We start from the raw sequence: 14,672 nt of genomic DNA on the forward strand, positions 1-14,672 counted from the left end.
ACCAACTGGACCAGTTTTTGTCCGCGTCACCTCCAACCAAACGACAGTCGGGAACCAAAGCACGAAGAAAGGAAAAGAAAAAAGCGGAGTAAGTAATTAATTAAACAGAAGAAGAAATAAATAAACAGATTAATTCCTGTACAAGAAAAGAAGAATGAAACAAAAAACGAAAAAGGGGAGGCACAAAGCCTTTTTTTTTTTCTCTCTCTCCCGCAGACGGACGACGGTTGAATGAAGGCGGCCAAAACGTTCGTCGCTCTTTAGTTCTGCTGTTCTTTTCGCGATGGCCGAATGCGGCACGATGCCCGGATGGGGAATAGCGGGCTTGGCAGGCTGGGATTAAAGAAGAGATCGAATTGATAGAGAAGAATAGTATAGAATAGAATATAGATACAGAAAGAGAAAAAGAAGAGAAGAAGAATCGAAATAAAATAGAATAAACTTGTCACCAGGGTCTACCGGTCTGGCCACCGACAAGAAACCAGAGTCTGGACATTGGGTGTGTGGATCCATAATAATACTTACAGCCTACACTTTAATCTCCATCACGGCCTTTTTCCCCAGTCTCAGACAGATGACCCTTCTGCGCATTCTTACAGGCCATTCGTCCTGATAAACTCATCAACGTCTTACTGTGTTCGTTTGCGACGTTTTTTCTTTCGCTCAAACCGCTCAGGCTGATTTTGAAACCTCAATGTCCAGTACACAGCCCCCTCCAAATAAAACATAGAAAAGAAAAAAAAAAAGAAATAAGATGAGATGAGATAGACTCCAAGGCAACCCACAGAAGGATCAAAAAGCAAAAAACGACCCTGGTTGGCAATGAATGGTAGCGCCAGCCCCAGCCTTAGTCGCCCTTTTCCATCCAGACAACAATTTTGGCTCCATCCAGAGTCTGTCCCCTTCTGACAGGGGTTTACGCAGCCTTGTAAGTGCCATTGGGTCGACTGAGATGCTCTTCCAAGGACGCGTGGTGGTGGCGAGGCAGAGCGGGGCTTGTCAGAGTCCGTGTCCGTTGGAGATCGTCACCACGTTGGATGTGCCTGTCTGGTTCTTCACTTGCCACTGTAGCAGTGTAGTAGACTTTTTTTTCCCCCTCTTCTCTGGAGAAGGCATCAAAATTCTCAAAGCCATACGAATAGTGATACGATAATGTACGCATCTGTGTAACCGCTCTTGGCTAGTCGGTTCCTACGTCATTATACGGCCATTATATGATTATTGTCTTTTAGCTTCATGATGGTCGGCTAACTATCACTTGGGACGATTTAGGCAATCCCACCCACTCCTGCTATCCGAATCAAGCAGGCTATTACTCCGTCAGACCTATAATTTAAGCATAACGCAAATCAAGGCACATTCGGTCACTAATCACATAAATGTCTATAATGACATGGCAGTAAATCATCCTTTTCAACTGGCCCTTCACAATTCATGCTAAAATACATTGCAAAGCAAGGATCCCAATCTAACTATCAAAAGGTGCAAATGTCATATCTCATCCCTCTAGTAGCGAGGCGGTGCGGGTGGCTGTCCATAGTAACCCCCCTGTGGAGGATATCCTCTAGGAGCACCTTGTGGCGGGGGTGCGCCGTATCCGCCATACTGCTGTGGTGGTCCGCCCTGGCTCGGCGGGTAGGGTGCTTGACCATAACCGCCGGGCGCTGGGCTGTACCCTCCTGGCTGCTGGTAGCTGGGACTGGGGGCCGGGGGCTGGCTGTAGTATCCCGGTTGACTGTAGCTCGGCGCCTGGCTATAACCGCCACCACCATACGGGCCAGAAGGAGGAGCACCCGGAGGAGCACCCGGGGGAGCGCCAGAGGGCATGCCAGAGGGAGGTCTAGCAGCACCAGCGGCCTTCTCATCCTTGGTATCATACGATGAATCAATTGCTCCGAGCATCAACTTGGCGCACTAGGAAATGATCAGTCGGAGTCCTTGCATAAACAGGATATATGCTTACCCAAAGTTCACGGGTCAGATAGACCGGAGGGTTGGCCCGTGACATTTCATCTTGTTCGACCTCAAAGTCTATACTCAGTTAGTACAGTACCGATGAAGAAAGAGATCGAAAACATACTAGATGTGCAGTCAATCAAGCTACCAATGCTGGGATCCTCATCGAGGCTACCGAGGAAGTCTCGCGCCTTGGTATCGTTTCCAACTTGACTGAATTGGAACGAAACAGCACCACGTCCATACCGGGTTCGTGACAGCTCGCTGATTGTGTAGTGGATGGAGTTTGCCACAGTGTCATGCGGCTCTCCTGCAGGCTGTCCGTCGGTAATGGTAATAACAAGAACCGGCTTTTCCAGGCGGTTCGCTCTGGCGGGACCCAGAACCATCGGGTCGAGAACCTTGTTTCTCAGACCCGATCCCAGGGGAGTCAGGCCTTGGAACCGGACACGTGAAACGAGCCTGTTCACATCTTCCACGTCACGGATCCCATCGCCTGTCTCCATGGAGTTCATGAACCGCACGGAGATACCATCCTGGTCGAAAGTCGAGGCTGCAGTTGCAACAATGCCGATGATCTGTCTAAGCTGCTCCTTTCTGACTCCCTTTTCTTCAAACTCGATGGAACCACTGTCATCGACATACAGAATCACATCAAACAGAGAGAGCTTCATGACATCCATCGCGACCTCTCCAGGCACAGACCATTCGTGGGTCAACTTGCTGACCTTGGCGGGCGCATCATTGGCCAGTCCTTGGAGCACCCTCTCCAGCTTTTCTGGGGGATAGAAGCACTGGAGATTCTTCTCCTGAATGGTCCCGACCAAAAGCTGTCGGTACGCAGCTAGCTGCTGCTGAGTGGCAGGAGCCGGAGCCGGAGCTCCATATCCAGCGCCCGGAGGTCCCGATGGCGGGGGCGGCGCTGGACGCCCTTGAGCACCGGGATAAGGCGAACCCTGAGGCGGATAGGGCGAGCCCTGAGGGGGGTAGGGCGAACCTTGTTGAGGATAAGGTGACTGTCCCTGTAAGATTTGTTTCCGTTAGTATGTAAAGTATGCGCAGCGAAAGAACGATCAATCAAATCAACAGCAGCAGCAGCAGAAAATATCAGGGACAAGTGTATACATAGAAGGGTTGCTGAGGCGGGTACTGAGGTCCAGGAGCTCCATAAGGTTGGCCTTGGGGCGGGGGCGGGGGAGGTCGTGTATAGCCCTGCTGAGGTTGTCCGTACGGAGACTGTGGCGGATACTGGGCCTGTGGAGGGGGATACTGAGCCTGTGGGAACCCTTGTGCTGACGGAGAAATCGGACTGTATGGAGACTGCGGATAACCACCGGGCGACATAGGCTGTGCAGAGCCGGGGCGTCCAGGATAGGTTGGGGTTGGCGCGGGCGAGGGCGAAGGACCCGTCTTAGGAGGGACCGGGGGTACACCGTAAGGCTGGTACTGCTGCGCCGGCGAAGCGGGATAGGGCGACTGTGCCGACCCAGAACGGAGCTGAGGAGGGTATTGTTGGTAATAATGCCGAGACATGATGGCAAGATGGCGTCCAGATCACAAGTCGAAGAGCGCCGCCAGCCGATATCCACGATTGAATTGAGATGATGAAGAACAATGATGATGAGGGGCAGGGAAAAAAAAAGGGAAAAGAGAAGCCAAGCAGGTGTGGAGCAATCAAAAGAACCAAGGCTTTATTTTCATTCGATGGAAGGCAGGCAGGGTGCAACAGAAAAGATGTGAAAAGGACTGCTTACCGGGCCAGGTGGACCCTGAGCAGAAGGCGCAGGGGATCCAGGATACGCCTGATATTGTTGCTGTTGCTGTGGCGGAGTTGGACGATTCTGTTGACCTGGCTGTAGAGTGATGTCAGCGAGTGAATGATTTTTTTTTTTTTTTTTTGATTTTTCAGTGTTTGATGAGGGGCAGGAGATTCTCACGTATCCACCAGGCTGCAGCGCTGACGGAGGGCCTCCAGTGTAGCCGGACGGAGGAGCTCCTCCATAGACGCCCGAGTTGTTGCTCATGTTGGAGTTGCCGCTGGCGTTGGGATTGGCGTTGGCGTTTTGACTGGCTGCGATCTTGGATGCAAACTAGAGATGATGCAATGGTTAGAGCCGGCCCTAGGATATGATCTTGTTTATTTTGCGCTGACTGTCGAGAAGCTGACGACGCGGGGCAGACGCGGGGCAGCAAGGCGTAAGGACAAAGAATGAGGGAGTTGGGGATGGGCAGACTTACCCCCATGGCTGGAAGAGATGATGTTCACGATCTTCTTGTCAGCTGGTAGATGACGGAACCAAAGAATAAAGAAGGGAAGATGGGAGGGGCGATAGATGAATATTAATAGCAGGAGATGTGGATGATGACGACAAAAAAAGCGACGAACTCATTTTCAGGTGGACTGGCGATGACTAGGCTGTCAGGAGACCCGCTTTCAGATCGAGGTTGATTAGATGATGCTATCCAAACAGGCCAAATATATTATTATTATTCATGCAGAATCATGTCAGCTTTAGATGATACTTCTAGAAGATTGCCCTGCATACTGATACTCAAGTCTGCTCCTTAATTAACCACGTACCCTTCTATTTTTAATTTCCAACCCCCCCACTCCGATCGATAACCATAACCATGTACTCCATAGTGGCTCACAGGGCTCGACGATCGATATAACTTCATTCAACATGAATGAATATTGGCCGTGGAATTATTGAGCATCAGCTTGGCTCAAATGATTCTCTCCCAACAAAAAACCACTATACATATATCCTGCATAGCTAGATGTCAAATATGTCGAATCAGCATCAGACAACATCACAAGGTACATGATTAAGCAGGACAAGACAAACACACTTGGCCCAACATCAGCTGTCGATATTTATTTGCTTCAATTGGCGGATCGAGCGATGGGAAGACATGAAGCCGCTGATGTCACAAGAACAGACATCATGATGTGTTGGCAGCGATAATAGCAGTATCAAATACATCTTCTCCCTCTCCATCTCACTCTACACCTCTATACAACCATCACTATCAACACTCTACTCATCTATATACTACAAATTAAATACCAGAATGCCAGAAAATACCCTCCGTATAGGCATCCTCGGAGCGAACTCTGAACCCATCCAAACCATCTACCTCCCCATCCTCAAGTCACTCAAAGACCACTACCAGCTCATCCTCCTCCACGACCCGTCCTCCTCCCCATCATCCCCAACAACCACCACCAAAACAACCCAATCCACAACCGACCTCCTCACAAACCCCTCCATCAATCTCCTCCTCAACTTCCTCCCCCTTTCCTCCCGAGAATCATACACCATCGCCGCTCTCGAAGCAGGCAAAAACGTCCTCGTCCAGCCCCCTCTCAGCCCCAGCATCCAGGGCGCAAAACGCATCCTCGACGCTGAAAAGACCCGCGCGAAGGATGGCGCTCGCGTCTTCGTCTCCTGCGTCCGGAGACACGCGACGTGCTTTGAGACTTTCCAGCGCGAAGTCGCGAGCTTGGATCGGATTTACTACGCAAGATGTCGCAATATCGCCGGACCAGGGATGTTGGGGTTGAAAGACTTTCCTCCGGTCAAGTCTGCAACTAATGGGGGCCATATACTTAATGGAAACGGAGGTGGTAGGAGTTGTCGTAGTGATGGTGTAGAGGATACCACGCCCAACGACCTCCTCCATGAAGTCTTCGACGAGCGCGATCTCACCCAAGCTCGACTATCACTTTACAACTTCCTTTATTCGCTCGGATGCCACGATCTAGCACTTCTGCGGGAGACGATGGGTATCCCCGACGCCATCTCCAGCATCTCCATCAACGATCCCTTTTACTCCGCCATCTTCCATTACAATGATAGTCGCGCGAACGGAAACGAAGACACCCACCGACCCTTTACTCTCGTCTATGAAACTGGTGCGGATGCCATCCCCCGCTGCGATGCCCATCTCGCCGTGTACGGTCAGTCCAAGACGGTGACGATCCAGTATGACCTCCCCTATGCGCCGAACCAGCCCGTGCGGGTGATTGTCGAGGAGAGGGATGGGGAAAATGGGCAGGTGATGAGGAGGGAGAGTGAGTGTAGCTGGGAGGAGACGTATCGGGCGGAGTTGACGGCGTTGCATGCGTGTCTGGTTGATGGGGAATCGGTCAAGATGACCACGGCTAGTGATGGATTGACGGATTTGAAATTGTTTCGAAGGATGTTTGAACAGTATGGTCGGCAGTGTGGGACAATTCGGACCCCTCTTGGCTAATGTTTTTGCTCTGCTTGCTTGTTTGTTTCGGTTCAAGTTGGATATCTACTAGAATGACGATTGGAATTAATGCCAGTAATGAATCAGGAATTGGTTGTAAGTATATAGGTATTGTATGTCCAAGCGAGCAAATTTCTGCTATCAACTCTACATGCTTCAAACGAAATTTTTTCCCTTGTCCATGCAAGGCATATCTCATCAACAGACATAAAGCATCTACCTCTTTCCCTTCTTCTTTTTCTTCGAATTGGCACTGCCGCCTCCTTGAGGCTTTTGCTGTTGAGCAGAAGTGCTGGAGTCGTCTGCTTTTTCGCTAACAACACCTCCTTGTGTCCGATCTGCCGCCCGCTGCTTGTTCTTCCGTCCTCTGGGCCGGTATGAGGAGCGATCCCGAAGAGGCAACCACCGCTCAGGGTCTGCGGTCTTATTGGGGTCGAAGTCCTTGGGGAGGCGAGACTTGCGGATCCGCTTCGTTGCTCGGCCCTGTTTGCCATCGGCTGTTCTCTTCCTGGCACCGGCAATAGCAGCAGCAGCAGCAGCGGCCGTTGAGGAAGAGGGCGAAATACCAGACTTTTCTAGAGCAGCAACATCGACATCGGCGATCAAATCTTGGACTGAAGGAAGACTATCGACTTGGCCCTCAACCTTGGAGTAGTCGAGAGTAGCTTGCGATGCCGTATAGCCTGCGATCGCGAAGCGGTCATTCGGGTCCTTCTGACGCAGAGACTTGAACAGTTCTCCAGAGATAGCCAGGTATGAGCGGTCGGACGAGTGCAACAGCGATGCTGCCGCCGCCCGCAGTAATGAAGCAGGGGCCTCGGCCCGTTCGCGCCAGTAGGACGCGGCCTTGGCCAGTTCAGAGCGAATCTGAACCCTTCGGCCTTCGAGTTTATACAAAGAAATAAGGATGCCAAGGAGACCTGGGTTGAATCGGACGTCTTTGTCTTGTTCAGAGATGGAGTCCTCAAGAAGTTGTAGAGATCTTTCCAGCGTTGTGATGGCAGAAGTAGTGTTGCCGGCACTCACGTAGAGTTGAACGACAGTCAATACCAATCCAATATCCTTGGGTCGTCTCTCGAGCAAAGGAAGGATTTGCTTCAACGCCTTGGTTCCCGACTCACCCTGTGCATGTGCTGCAGAGTTGAAAACCGAATGAAGGTTGACGCTGGGTTCCGCGGAGGGGCAAGGGCTTTTCGAGAGCACATCGGAAGTCGACCGAATAATACCATCATATTTGCGGACAAGAAGGTCCAGGGCATGGGAGTTGCCCACCATGATATTATTCTGGAAATCAAAGAGTTTGTCGCTGTCGGTGGAGTCGGGGGTTTCATGGAAACCTTTGTAGAGAACATACGGATTCGCAGTGGCGTTGCGGAAGAGTTGGATATTATTCTTCGCGATTTTCTTCGTGGAAAGCTCGGAGATGCTGGGTATGATTAGCTTGAAACCAGAGCAATCGACGACAGTTTCACATACTCGTTCACAGAAATCTCCTCGAGAACCGACTCGGCCTCCTCTGATTTCCCTTGTCTAACCAAGACATACAGTTGCTGCACAGCGATCGGGAGCAATTCGGCCGCTCGGTCTTCAGGTGTAAGATCTTCCGAAGTTCGACACAGCTCTGCAAAGAATCAGTAGTGATTCTTCGTGGTATCCATTGTATGCTCAAACCTTTGGCCCGCTTCAGAAGCATTTCTCCCTGACCAAACTCCCCCTTGGCAATACTCAAACAAGCTGCATTATAAACCGTCTCGAAAGCCTCCAGGTCATCACGGGTAGGTCTGGTATGACGGACAAATTCGGGGTAGCCTTTCCACTGCAACTGGGCATCCGCCGCCCAAGCATTGATCCGGAGATCGTTCTCTTCGTTGGCTATCGATGCGCCTTGGGACAGCTCTTCGTAGATCTCAGCCGTGCGACGAAATTTCTCAGCACGGTAGCTCTAGATAATCAAAATCGATGATTAGCGACCATGCGGAGAGGATGGAACAAGAATGACCATACCGCTTGAGCCTCTAAATGGCCAGCGCCTCTTCCACCACTCAAACCGGACACAACATCAATAGACTCGTCCAGGCGTCCACACTTGTAGAGAGTGTAAGCGTATTCCAAAGCCGCCCTCTTCTTCAAGGCATCATCGGCGTCTTCGAATACGCGGAGGGAGTCCTCGTAACGGTCGAGCTTCAACAAAGCGACCACTTTGACGTGTTGAGCCTGCAGATCCGACTTGGATTTTGCCAGAGCCGCATTGCATGATTTCAAGACTTCGTCATGGTCGTCGATGGATGCACGTTGCAACAACGAGCTCAGCGATTGTGCAGTCATGGTGAGATGTGGTGATGGTAGTTCGGAGAAAGCGCAAGGTGGCCCGTTGAGGGCAGAATGAAGTCGGTTGGAAATCAATAAGTTCCCATAAGATAGAGATTAATGGAGACGGGTGAGAAGGAGAGGGCACTGTTCAGTACTTCTGGCCCGATTGAGATGACCGTTTATCGACTGGAATCCTCCACATGGCCGACTGTGCGGAAAGTGAGTTGGTTTCCCCATTGGGAATTTCTGCGCTAGAGGTGTTATGCGCAGACGTAGTCTACATACAGCGTCATTTGACTTCACATTTGCTACTCCGGAGATAGAGAATTTTAATGGATCGGAATAAGATTGCATTAGAGTGTATGTATGTAGATATTATGTGCATGGTCTTTGTGTCGTTTGAATTGCTTAAACTGTGATGGACTGGTGAAGTTTGATCTGACTGCCAAGGACTCCAAAGGCTTCATCTACGACTTGAGATACACAAGGTTGGGGCTATTTGGCTATTTTTATGAGACGAATGGATATCTGTGAATAAACAGAATGACGAAAGACAGATCAAATAACATAGGTAACTCATCTCTTCGAGGCGCAGTCTCAAACGAACTTCGTTTGACCATGAGTGGATCTGGAGTATCACCAGTCATCATGAATATCGACTAACCCAGAAGAGAAAATGATGACAATCGTCAATCTTCAATGGATCTACAGACCAACACGAGAGAGGTGAATCCTTCAAGGATCCGACCGGGGACGGTTGGGGTTCTCCAGCTTCAGTTGATTCAGGGCTATGATCAAGAATATCTTCAAGCTTCAGGCATTCTCTGCAGGTACGACAAACACCCATCCCACTCCTCGATCCTACAGCGCCAATTCAGCTTCATCTTCAGATTAAGACATCGTCAGCCTCGCCTGCACTTCCGCACACCAAGCCGAAAACGGACGGATCGCCCCCATCGCCGGATATCGTCCGCGTCATCTTCTTTCTGTCCTCATGTCAACTGACTCCAACAGGGTCTTTTACTCTCCAGTGACATCAACGCTTAGAAGGTGGCTATACAATGCAGGGTCCAGCAAGGCGTTACGCTACGGTCTGTCCCCATTCACCGTTGCCTGCTACTTGATGCTTTTTTTGCTCTCGCCGTGATGATCTTTTTGTGGCTGTTTCGACTCTCAGCCAGGCTGGCAAACTGGTGGCTACCTTGCGAAGGCCGGCTCCACGGCCGATCATCCCCCTTTGACGATGCTTCATCCTCCAAATCCTGATCTTCTTGTCAGCCTCTCGTCTATGTCTTCTTCTTCTCTTCTGTCCCTCTCCACTTGGTTTCTCTCCACCTGGAAATGATTGCTGTAACCCCATCAACACCGACCAACTAAAACATCCTCGACCTGCCAATTCCTTCCCACGGTACCGCGATCGGCTTCCTTTTTGACCCCTTCCTATTTCCAATTTTTTTTTCTTCTCTTTTGTTGCCTCCTTTCCTCCCCGCCTCGTTCTATCGATTAATTAAAATCGTTCTTTGTCCGGTGCATCCTTCGACTAGTTTCGCACTGCTTGTTCTCACGACTTGACCCGAGTCTAAGGATTTGGCCTTGACGTCGACAGGACCCTCTCCGTCGGGAGTGAAGATTCTTTGTTCCGCGATGCTTATGCTCTCTCTGTCGTGATACCTCAATTATACACCGTCCAGCACAGCAGAGATGTTATTAAGGGTCGGTGAAAGGCCCGGTTGGGGCACATCATGGGCTTGGAAGAAGTTCGTACGTTTCGGTGTCGCATTTCTATTCATCACCACCTTTGCGCTTCTGCTCTGGCCCCAAATCAACACCAAACATGTCGTCGTACATACCGCCGGCCACAATATCACCATATCCTCCGATGTCAAATGCGACAATCTCAATTTCGATGTCCTAGGTCGTCTCGATGTCCGCAAGCTGAGCAAGTATATGCGGCGTGAGATTATCGCAGTTCCGTCCTCCGCGCAGGGAATTCCCATCACACAGCGTGTCCAGACTCCATTGTTCGATACGAAGAAATTGAATGCCGAAGATACGGTTACGGTCCAGCAGCAGTTGCAGGCCGATTGCTCGAATCCCTTTCCGATTACCGTGCACGTACCCACTTCGCCGAAAACCGTGGATGCCTCGCATATTGATTTTGGTGTGGCTACAACTTTGAAACGTTTGAATGAATCGGTGGATCAGTTTGCTCATTGGGCTGGATACACCAAAACTCGCATCTTTGCTCTCGTGGAGCCGGATGATCGGGTGAATGAAGTGCAGGCCAAGGCCGATACTTTGGGGATCAATTTGTACGTGACACAGTCTGACGAGGAGTACCAAACCCGGTACTTTTCGTTGATTGCACACCTGGCAGAGAACATGCGCGAACAGACTCGGTGGTCTGTTGTTATTGACGACGACACCTTTTTCCTTTCCATGTCGGCGTTGGTGCAAGCACTCGGCGAATACGATCATACAAAGCCTGCATACATTGGCGGTATTTCTGAGAGTGTTCCCCAGGTCGGGAATTTCGGTTTGATGGCATTCGGAGGCGCAGGCGTCTTTTTGTCCCGACCGCTGGTTCTCGAGCTGAGCAGCTCTGATATCTTTGACGCATGCCAGCACATGGAATTTACCGGTGACCGACGAATTTCCCTTTGCATTTATCAATACACCACCACCCGCCTCACCATCGACCACCGGTTGCGGCAGCTCGACATGATGGGCGATGTAACGGGATTTTTTGAAGCGGGCCGCGAACTTCCGCTCTCAGTGCACCACTGGAAATCATGGTTCCACTACGACATGTCTAAAGTCAGCACCATCTCCGATCTTTGCGGCGACAACTGTATGCTGCGAAAGTGGTTCTTCAATGATGGCTGGGTATTGACCAACGGATTCTCCGTAGTCAAATACAGCTCTGATATCGACCCCGACGACAAAACCATGGAATTGACATGGGAAAGCCACAACGGCGCCGTCCACGAGTCGTATCTCCACGAACTCGGCCCGTTACGGCCAAAAGACTGGGACAAGGTCAGCTATTTAATAGCCGACTCTGTGGTTGAGGGCGATACAGTCCGACAATGGTACATCAACCGCGATCCCAACGGCGACCAAGTCTTGGAGTTAGTCTGGCGATCTGGGTAATGGCATTCATGGTGTTTGGTTCTTTTTTTCTTCTTTTTTGTTTCTTTGCATAACTTTTTTTTTTATCTTCTCTTCATCTTCCGTCAGGGACTGGATATCACTGCTCTTATAGATAAAAGCCCGGCTCTATTATACCAACTTTTGTTTTTTCTTTAATTTGTCACGGGTGTATAGATTATGACTTGGCCGAATGATATGAACTGTACAATTGCAGAATATAGCCTGAATTTATGACACTTGAATCTATTGATGTACATGATTTTCTTTTTGTTGGTGTAAATTCAATTCTATGAGCAATTGATGCCCGATATACATTTCCACAGGCATGTCTAATGATCAGCACAATTTATTTAATGCCAGAAATAGAGTACAAAGAACGAAATTCTATATTTCTATTTTGGCACACATAAAAAAAGTACTCAAGGTATGTAATAATATCAGCATAGGATATAGGGTATATATCCTGCTCCCCATAATTGCACATTGTATAGTACCCCAGCAGGTACGTGCAATACTCCAAGCATATCTATGATACAAAAAGCTGCGAGGGCAAGATACAAAAAAGGAGTCAGTAGAGTAGAGTGAGCTAAGTAGATCAACTCAAAAGCCCTCGATCCTGAAAGGCCATATCTGACGAAATCTGCGCATTGGGATCCGCATCTTCAATGTCATCATGTGCATCTGTAGGCACAGAGACAAGATCCCATCGATTATCGGCATCTGACCACGGGTTCGATGGATCCTGTGTTGTTGGTCGAGGCGTGTCACCGGGAAGAGGGGGTAGGAAGTTGCCCATTGTAAGGGAGCAGTCGAGGCCCAGGACGGATTTGCAGCGTTCCAGGAGGATGGGGAAGAGGTAGGATTCGGAGCCACGAATGCGGGCGAGGGTGGTTAGGACGCCCCAGAGGAGTTCGTGGGGGGAGACGGTGGATTCGGCGAGGTGGTGAGCTGATTTGGTGTTGAGGGATCGGGTTACGTCTGCGATGGAGATGCCCATGTCGAATAATTTTTGTTCCTGCGTTTGAGTTTAGCGGTTGGATTGGTGAGGATGTGTATGTGAGTGACTAACCATTCCAATGCCGTGAGCGTCGACGGCGCCCTGAGATGCAGCGCCTATGACGCTCATTACGGATTTTCCTACCAGAACTGGTAGATGAAAAGGAAGGACAGTGTCGTCCCGTGAACCGGGTTGTGTGGCATGGCTCATGGAGAGCTTCCACATCATGGCTTGTAACCATTGCTGAGTGACGAGGATATCGACCTGTTGGATTTCCAAAACGCCATCGAGGGAGACAGGCTTGCAAAGACTGGATTGGATGGAAGAGGTGGATGGGGTCTCAAAGAAGCCGTCGCCACCGCCAGCAGAGATCCAGTCGTATAGGTTGACAGTGAGTTTTTCGAAGATGTTGATAAGGTTGATGAAGCCGTAGGCTAAGATGGGATCCTCCGAACATAGTACTTGGGGTTTGTGGATGGAGCTGCGTAACATGACGGGCTTTGCTTGTTGGAGTGCGTAGCCTCTAGATTTGGGATTAGCGATTATTTTGTGTGAAATTAAAGTGTAGAATTACCTTTCCGTGATGAAGAGTAGCCAAAATACCCTCCTTCGTTCTTCTGCGTCCTCTATACTGTATTCTGAATAAGTCGATTCACGGTGAATGCCCAAGGTAAAAGCCATAGAAGTAGCTTGGCACAGGTAAAACCAGGCATGGTTCTGTTTGTCTAAATTGCCATATGCAGCAAAAAGAAAAAAGGAGGTCAAGAGACTTTCAAGGTGCATTTCGTCCACCACGTCACATTCTTTCCTGGCTCTCACGGCTTCTGCGAGTAACTCTTCCCCAGACATCACGGAATGACCGTCCACTGCAGCTTTTAAATGTGATGATGGATCGGAGACTGGGGCTGTTCCATCGAGCTTGAGCTGGATGTGTGTGGCAGCACAGAGCGAAGCCAGAAATGCATATCGTCGATGCGACAATCGATCAGGCTGATGACAGTCCAGCTGAAGCTGCTCGCGACGCACGACTGGCATAATCGGGAACAGATACTTCACATAAACATTAACGTGGGCTAGCAGAATTGGCGGCGTTAGACGGCGAGCATATGGCAGCACTCGACTGCTTGTAGTACCCGCGTCAGATGGCGAGGTGGACGAGTCCGGCGAGGAGACCAGCTCCGGGGCTGCAAGCCGCGAAAAAGACTCCGTGGCATCCTGTGATAGACACTGGGGATCGGACACCGTAAATGCTGGAGAAGACGGGGAGTCTAATCGATAGCCGCCTGCTGCATCCCCAAGCAGTTCCTGGCGGGGATGAGCTGCATCTCGATGCTGCGAGACTAGTGGATGAATAGGGGCCAGAGGGTAGAGAGTGCGGAATTTAGGACCCTTTCGACGAAGAACATCGCTGTAGGAGCAAGAAAGAAGAAGGCGTTCGCATTTGTCGCACGGTGTCCCTCGAGAGCATTTCAACTTGCGGCGGCGACAGTTATCGCAGGCCTGTTTCGGGGCTTTTTGCTTGGAGGTTGGGTCCATTTCCGGGCGATCGGTGAATTTTCAAGATGAAGATGTCATGGAAGATCGTCAGTCTACTAGTGAGCCCTCAAGGCTCGTCTCTGGGCCGTATCTCATACGACGAGACTGCAGTTTTGTGATGGTGGGGATAGAGGCAGTACGATCCAGGATAAAACCACAGCCATTATTAGATGAGGAGAAGGAAGATGAAAGGGAAAAGAATCCCGCTTGAAGAAAATAACCCAGTGAAGGGGAAACCGGACAGGGTAGCAAAACCTGGGGAAGAGAAAGAGCGGGGAGGTTTGTCTTTCGGCGAAAACTAGGCGAATTACCTGATCGGGTGTATTCTTGGTGTTGTATGATTTCTCCAGTTGCGTCAGACCCCGCGTTGCCAATGAGACTCTGACTGAGCCTGACAGGGAAATGAAGATAGTTATTTATGGATTGATTGATAGGCATGGCGACATGGCTGGCTAGACTG

At 50.1% G+C, this 14,672-nt stretch overlaps 5 protein-coding genes across 5 annotated transcripts; 2 read left to right on the forward strand and 3 right to left on the reverse strand.

Moving 5' to 3' along the window:
* Positions 1-1,329: 1,329 nt before the first annotated feature.
* On the reverse strand, positions 1,330-4,615 carry rfeF (putative transcription factor RfeF). The gene is made up of 7 exons (XM_040832436.1): positions 4,195-4,615; positions 4,109-4,144; positions 3,894-4,046; positions 3,711-3,809; positions 2,081-2,978; positions 1,964-2,031; positions 1,330-1,914 (listed from the first exon to the last, which is right to left on the reverse strand). The coding sequence occupies exons 1-7, from the start codon at positions 4,198-4,200 to the stop codon at positions 1,507-1,509; spliced, it is 1,668 nt and encodes a 555-aa protein (XP_040694387.1). The 5' UTR covers positions 4,201-4,615; the 3' UTR covers positions 1,330-1,506.
* A 416-nt stretch (positions 4,616-5,031) lies between these two features.
* Positions 5,032-6,216, forward strand: ASPWEDRAFT_22869 (uncharacterized protein; the record flags this gene model as incomplete). Its single annotated transcript, XM_040832406.1, has 1 exon — positions 5,032-6,216. One exon carries the CDS (start codon positions 5,032-5,034, stop codon positions 6,214-6,216), a length of 1,185 nt encoding a protein of 394 aa, XP_040694388.1.
* Positions 6,217-6,324: 108 nt separating this feature from the next.
* On the reverse strand, positions 6,325-8,883 carry ASPWEDRAFT_229844 (signal recognition particle subunit SRP72). The gene is made up of 4 exons (XM_040832425.1): positions 8,221-8,883; positions 7,888-8,158; positions 7,693-7,837; positions 6,325-7,642 (listed from the first exon to the last, which is right to left on the reverse strand). The coding sequence occupies exons 1-4, from the start codon at positions 8,539-8,541 to the stop codon at positions 6,433-6,435; spliced, it is 1,947 nt and encodes a 648-aa protein (XP_040694389.1). The 5' UTR covers positions 8,542-8,883; the 3' UTR covers positions 6,325-6,432.
* Positions 8,884-10,227: 1,344 nt separating this feature from the next.
* Positions 10,228-11,679, forward strand: ASPWEDRAFT_101556 (glycosyltransferase family 31 protein; the record flags this gene model as incomplete). Its single annotated transcript, XM_040827398.1, has 1 exon — positions 10,228-11,679. The coding sequence occupies one exon, from the start codon at positions 10,228-10,230 to the stop codon at positions 11,677-11,679; it is 1,452 nt and encodes a 483-aa protein (XP_040694390.1).
* A 384-nt stretch (positions 11,680-12,063) lies between these two features.
* On the reverse strand, positions 12,064-14,668 carry ASPWEDRAFT_229861 (putative C6 transcription factor (AmyR)). The gene is made up of 3 exons (XM_040832427.1): positions 13,251-14,668; positions 12,749-13,199; positions 12,064-12,694 (listed from the first exon to the last, which is right to left on the reverse strand). The coding sequence occupies exons 1-3, from the start codon at positions 14,210-14,212 to the stop codon at positions 12,275-12,277; spliced, it is 1,833 nt and encodes a 610-aa protein (XP_040694391.1). The 5' UTR covers positions 14,213-14,668; the 3' UTR covers positions 12,064-12,274.
* Positions 14,669-14,672: the final 4 nt, after the last annotated feature.

The sequence above is a fragment of the Aspergillus wentii genome (genome assembly GCF_001890725.1).
Source record: "Aspergillus wentii DTO 134E9 unplaced genomic scaffold ASPWEscaffold_1, whole genome shotgun sequence".
Taxonomy (NCBI): Eukaryota; Fungi; Ascomycota; class Eurotiomycetes; order Eurotiales; family Aspergillaceae; genus Aspergillus; species Aspergillus wentii.

What these genes read in the sequence shown, in the direction of transcription:
- rfeF (XM_040832436.1), bottom strand. An exon ending in CTTGATTGACTGCACATCTA is followed by an intron (nt 2,032 to 2,080) that starts GTATGTTTTCGA and finishes AACTGAGTATAG; the next exon opens with ACTTTGAGGTCGAACAAGAT. An exon ending in ATCTGACCCGTGAACTTTGG is followed by an intron (nt 1,915 to 1,963) that starts GTAAGCATATAT and finishes ATCATTTCCTAG; the next exon opens with TGCGCCAAGTTGATGCTCGG.
- ASPWEDRAFT_229844 (XM_040832425.1), bottom strand. Translation starts at nt 8,541, where the DNA reads ATGACTGCACAATCGCTGAGCTCGTTGTTGCAACGTGCATCCATCGAC. An exon ending in GCCATTTAGAGGCTCAAGCG is followed by an intron (nt 8,159 to 8,220) that starts GTATGGTCATTC and finishes TTGATTATCTAG; the next exon opens with AGCTACCGTGCTGAGAAATT. An exon ending in GAGGAGATTTCTGTGAACGA is followed by an intron (nt 7,643 to 7,692) that starts GTATGTGAAACT and finishes AATCATACCCAG; the next exon opens with CATCTCCGAGCTTTCCACGA.
- ASPWEDRAFT_229861 (XM_040832427.1), bottom strand. Translation starts at nt 14,212, where the DNA reads ATGGACCCAACCTCCAAGCAAAAAGCCCCGAAACAGGCCTGCGATAAC. An exon ending in CTACTCTTCATCACGGAAAG is followed by an intron (nt 13,200 to 13,250) that starts GTAATTCTACAC and finishes TCCCAAATCTAG; the next exon opens with AGGCTACGCACTCCAACAAG. An exon ending in ACGCTCACGGCATTGGAATG is followed by an intron (nt 12,695 to 12,748) that starts GTTAGTCACTCA and finishes ACTCAAACGCAG; the next exon opens with GAACAAAAATTATTCGACAT.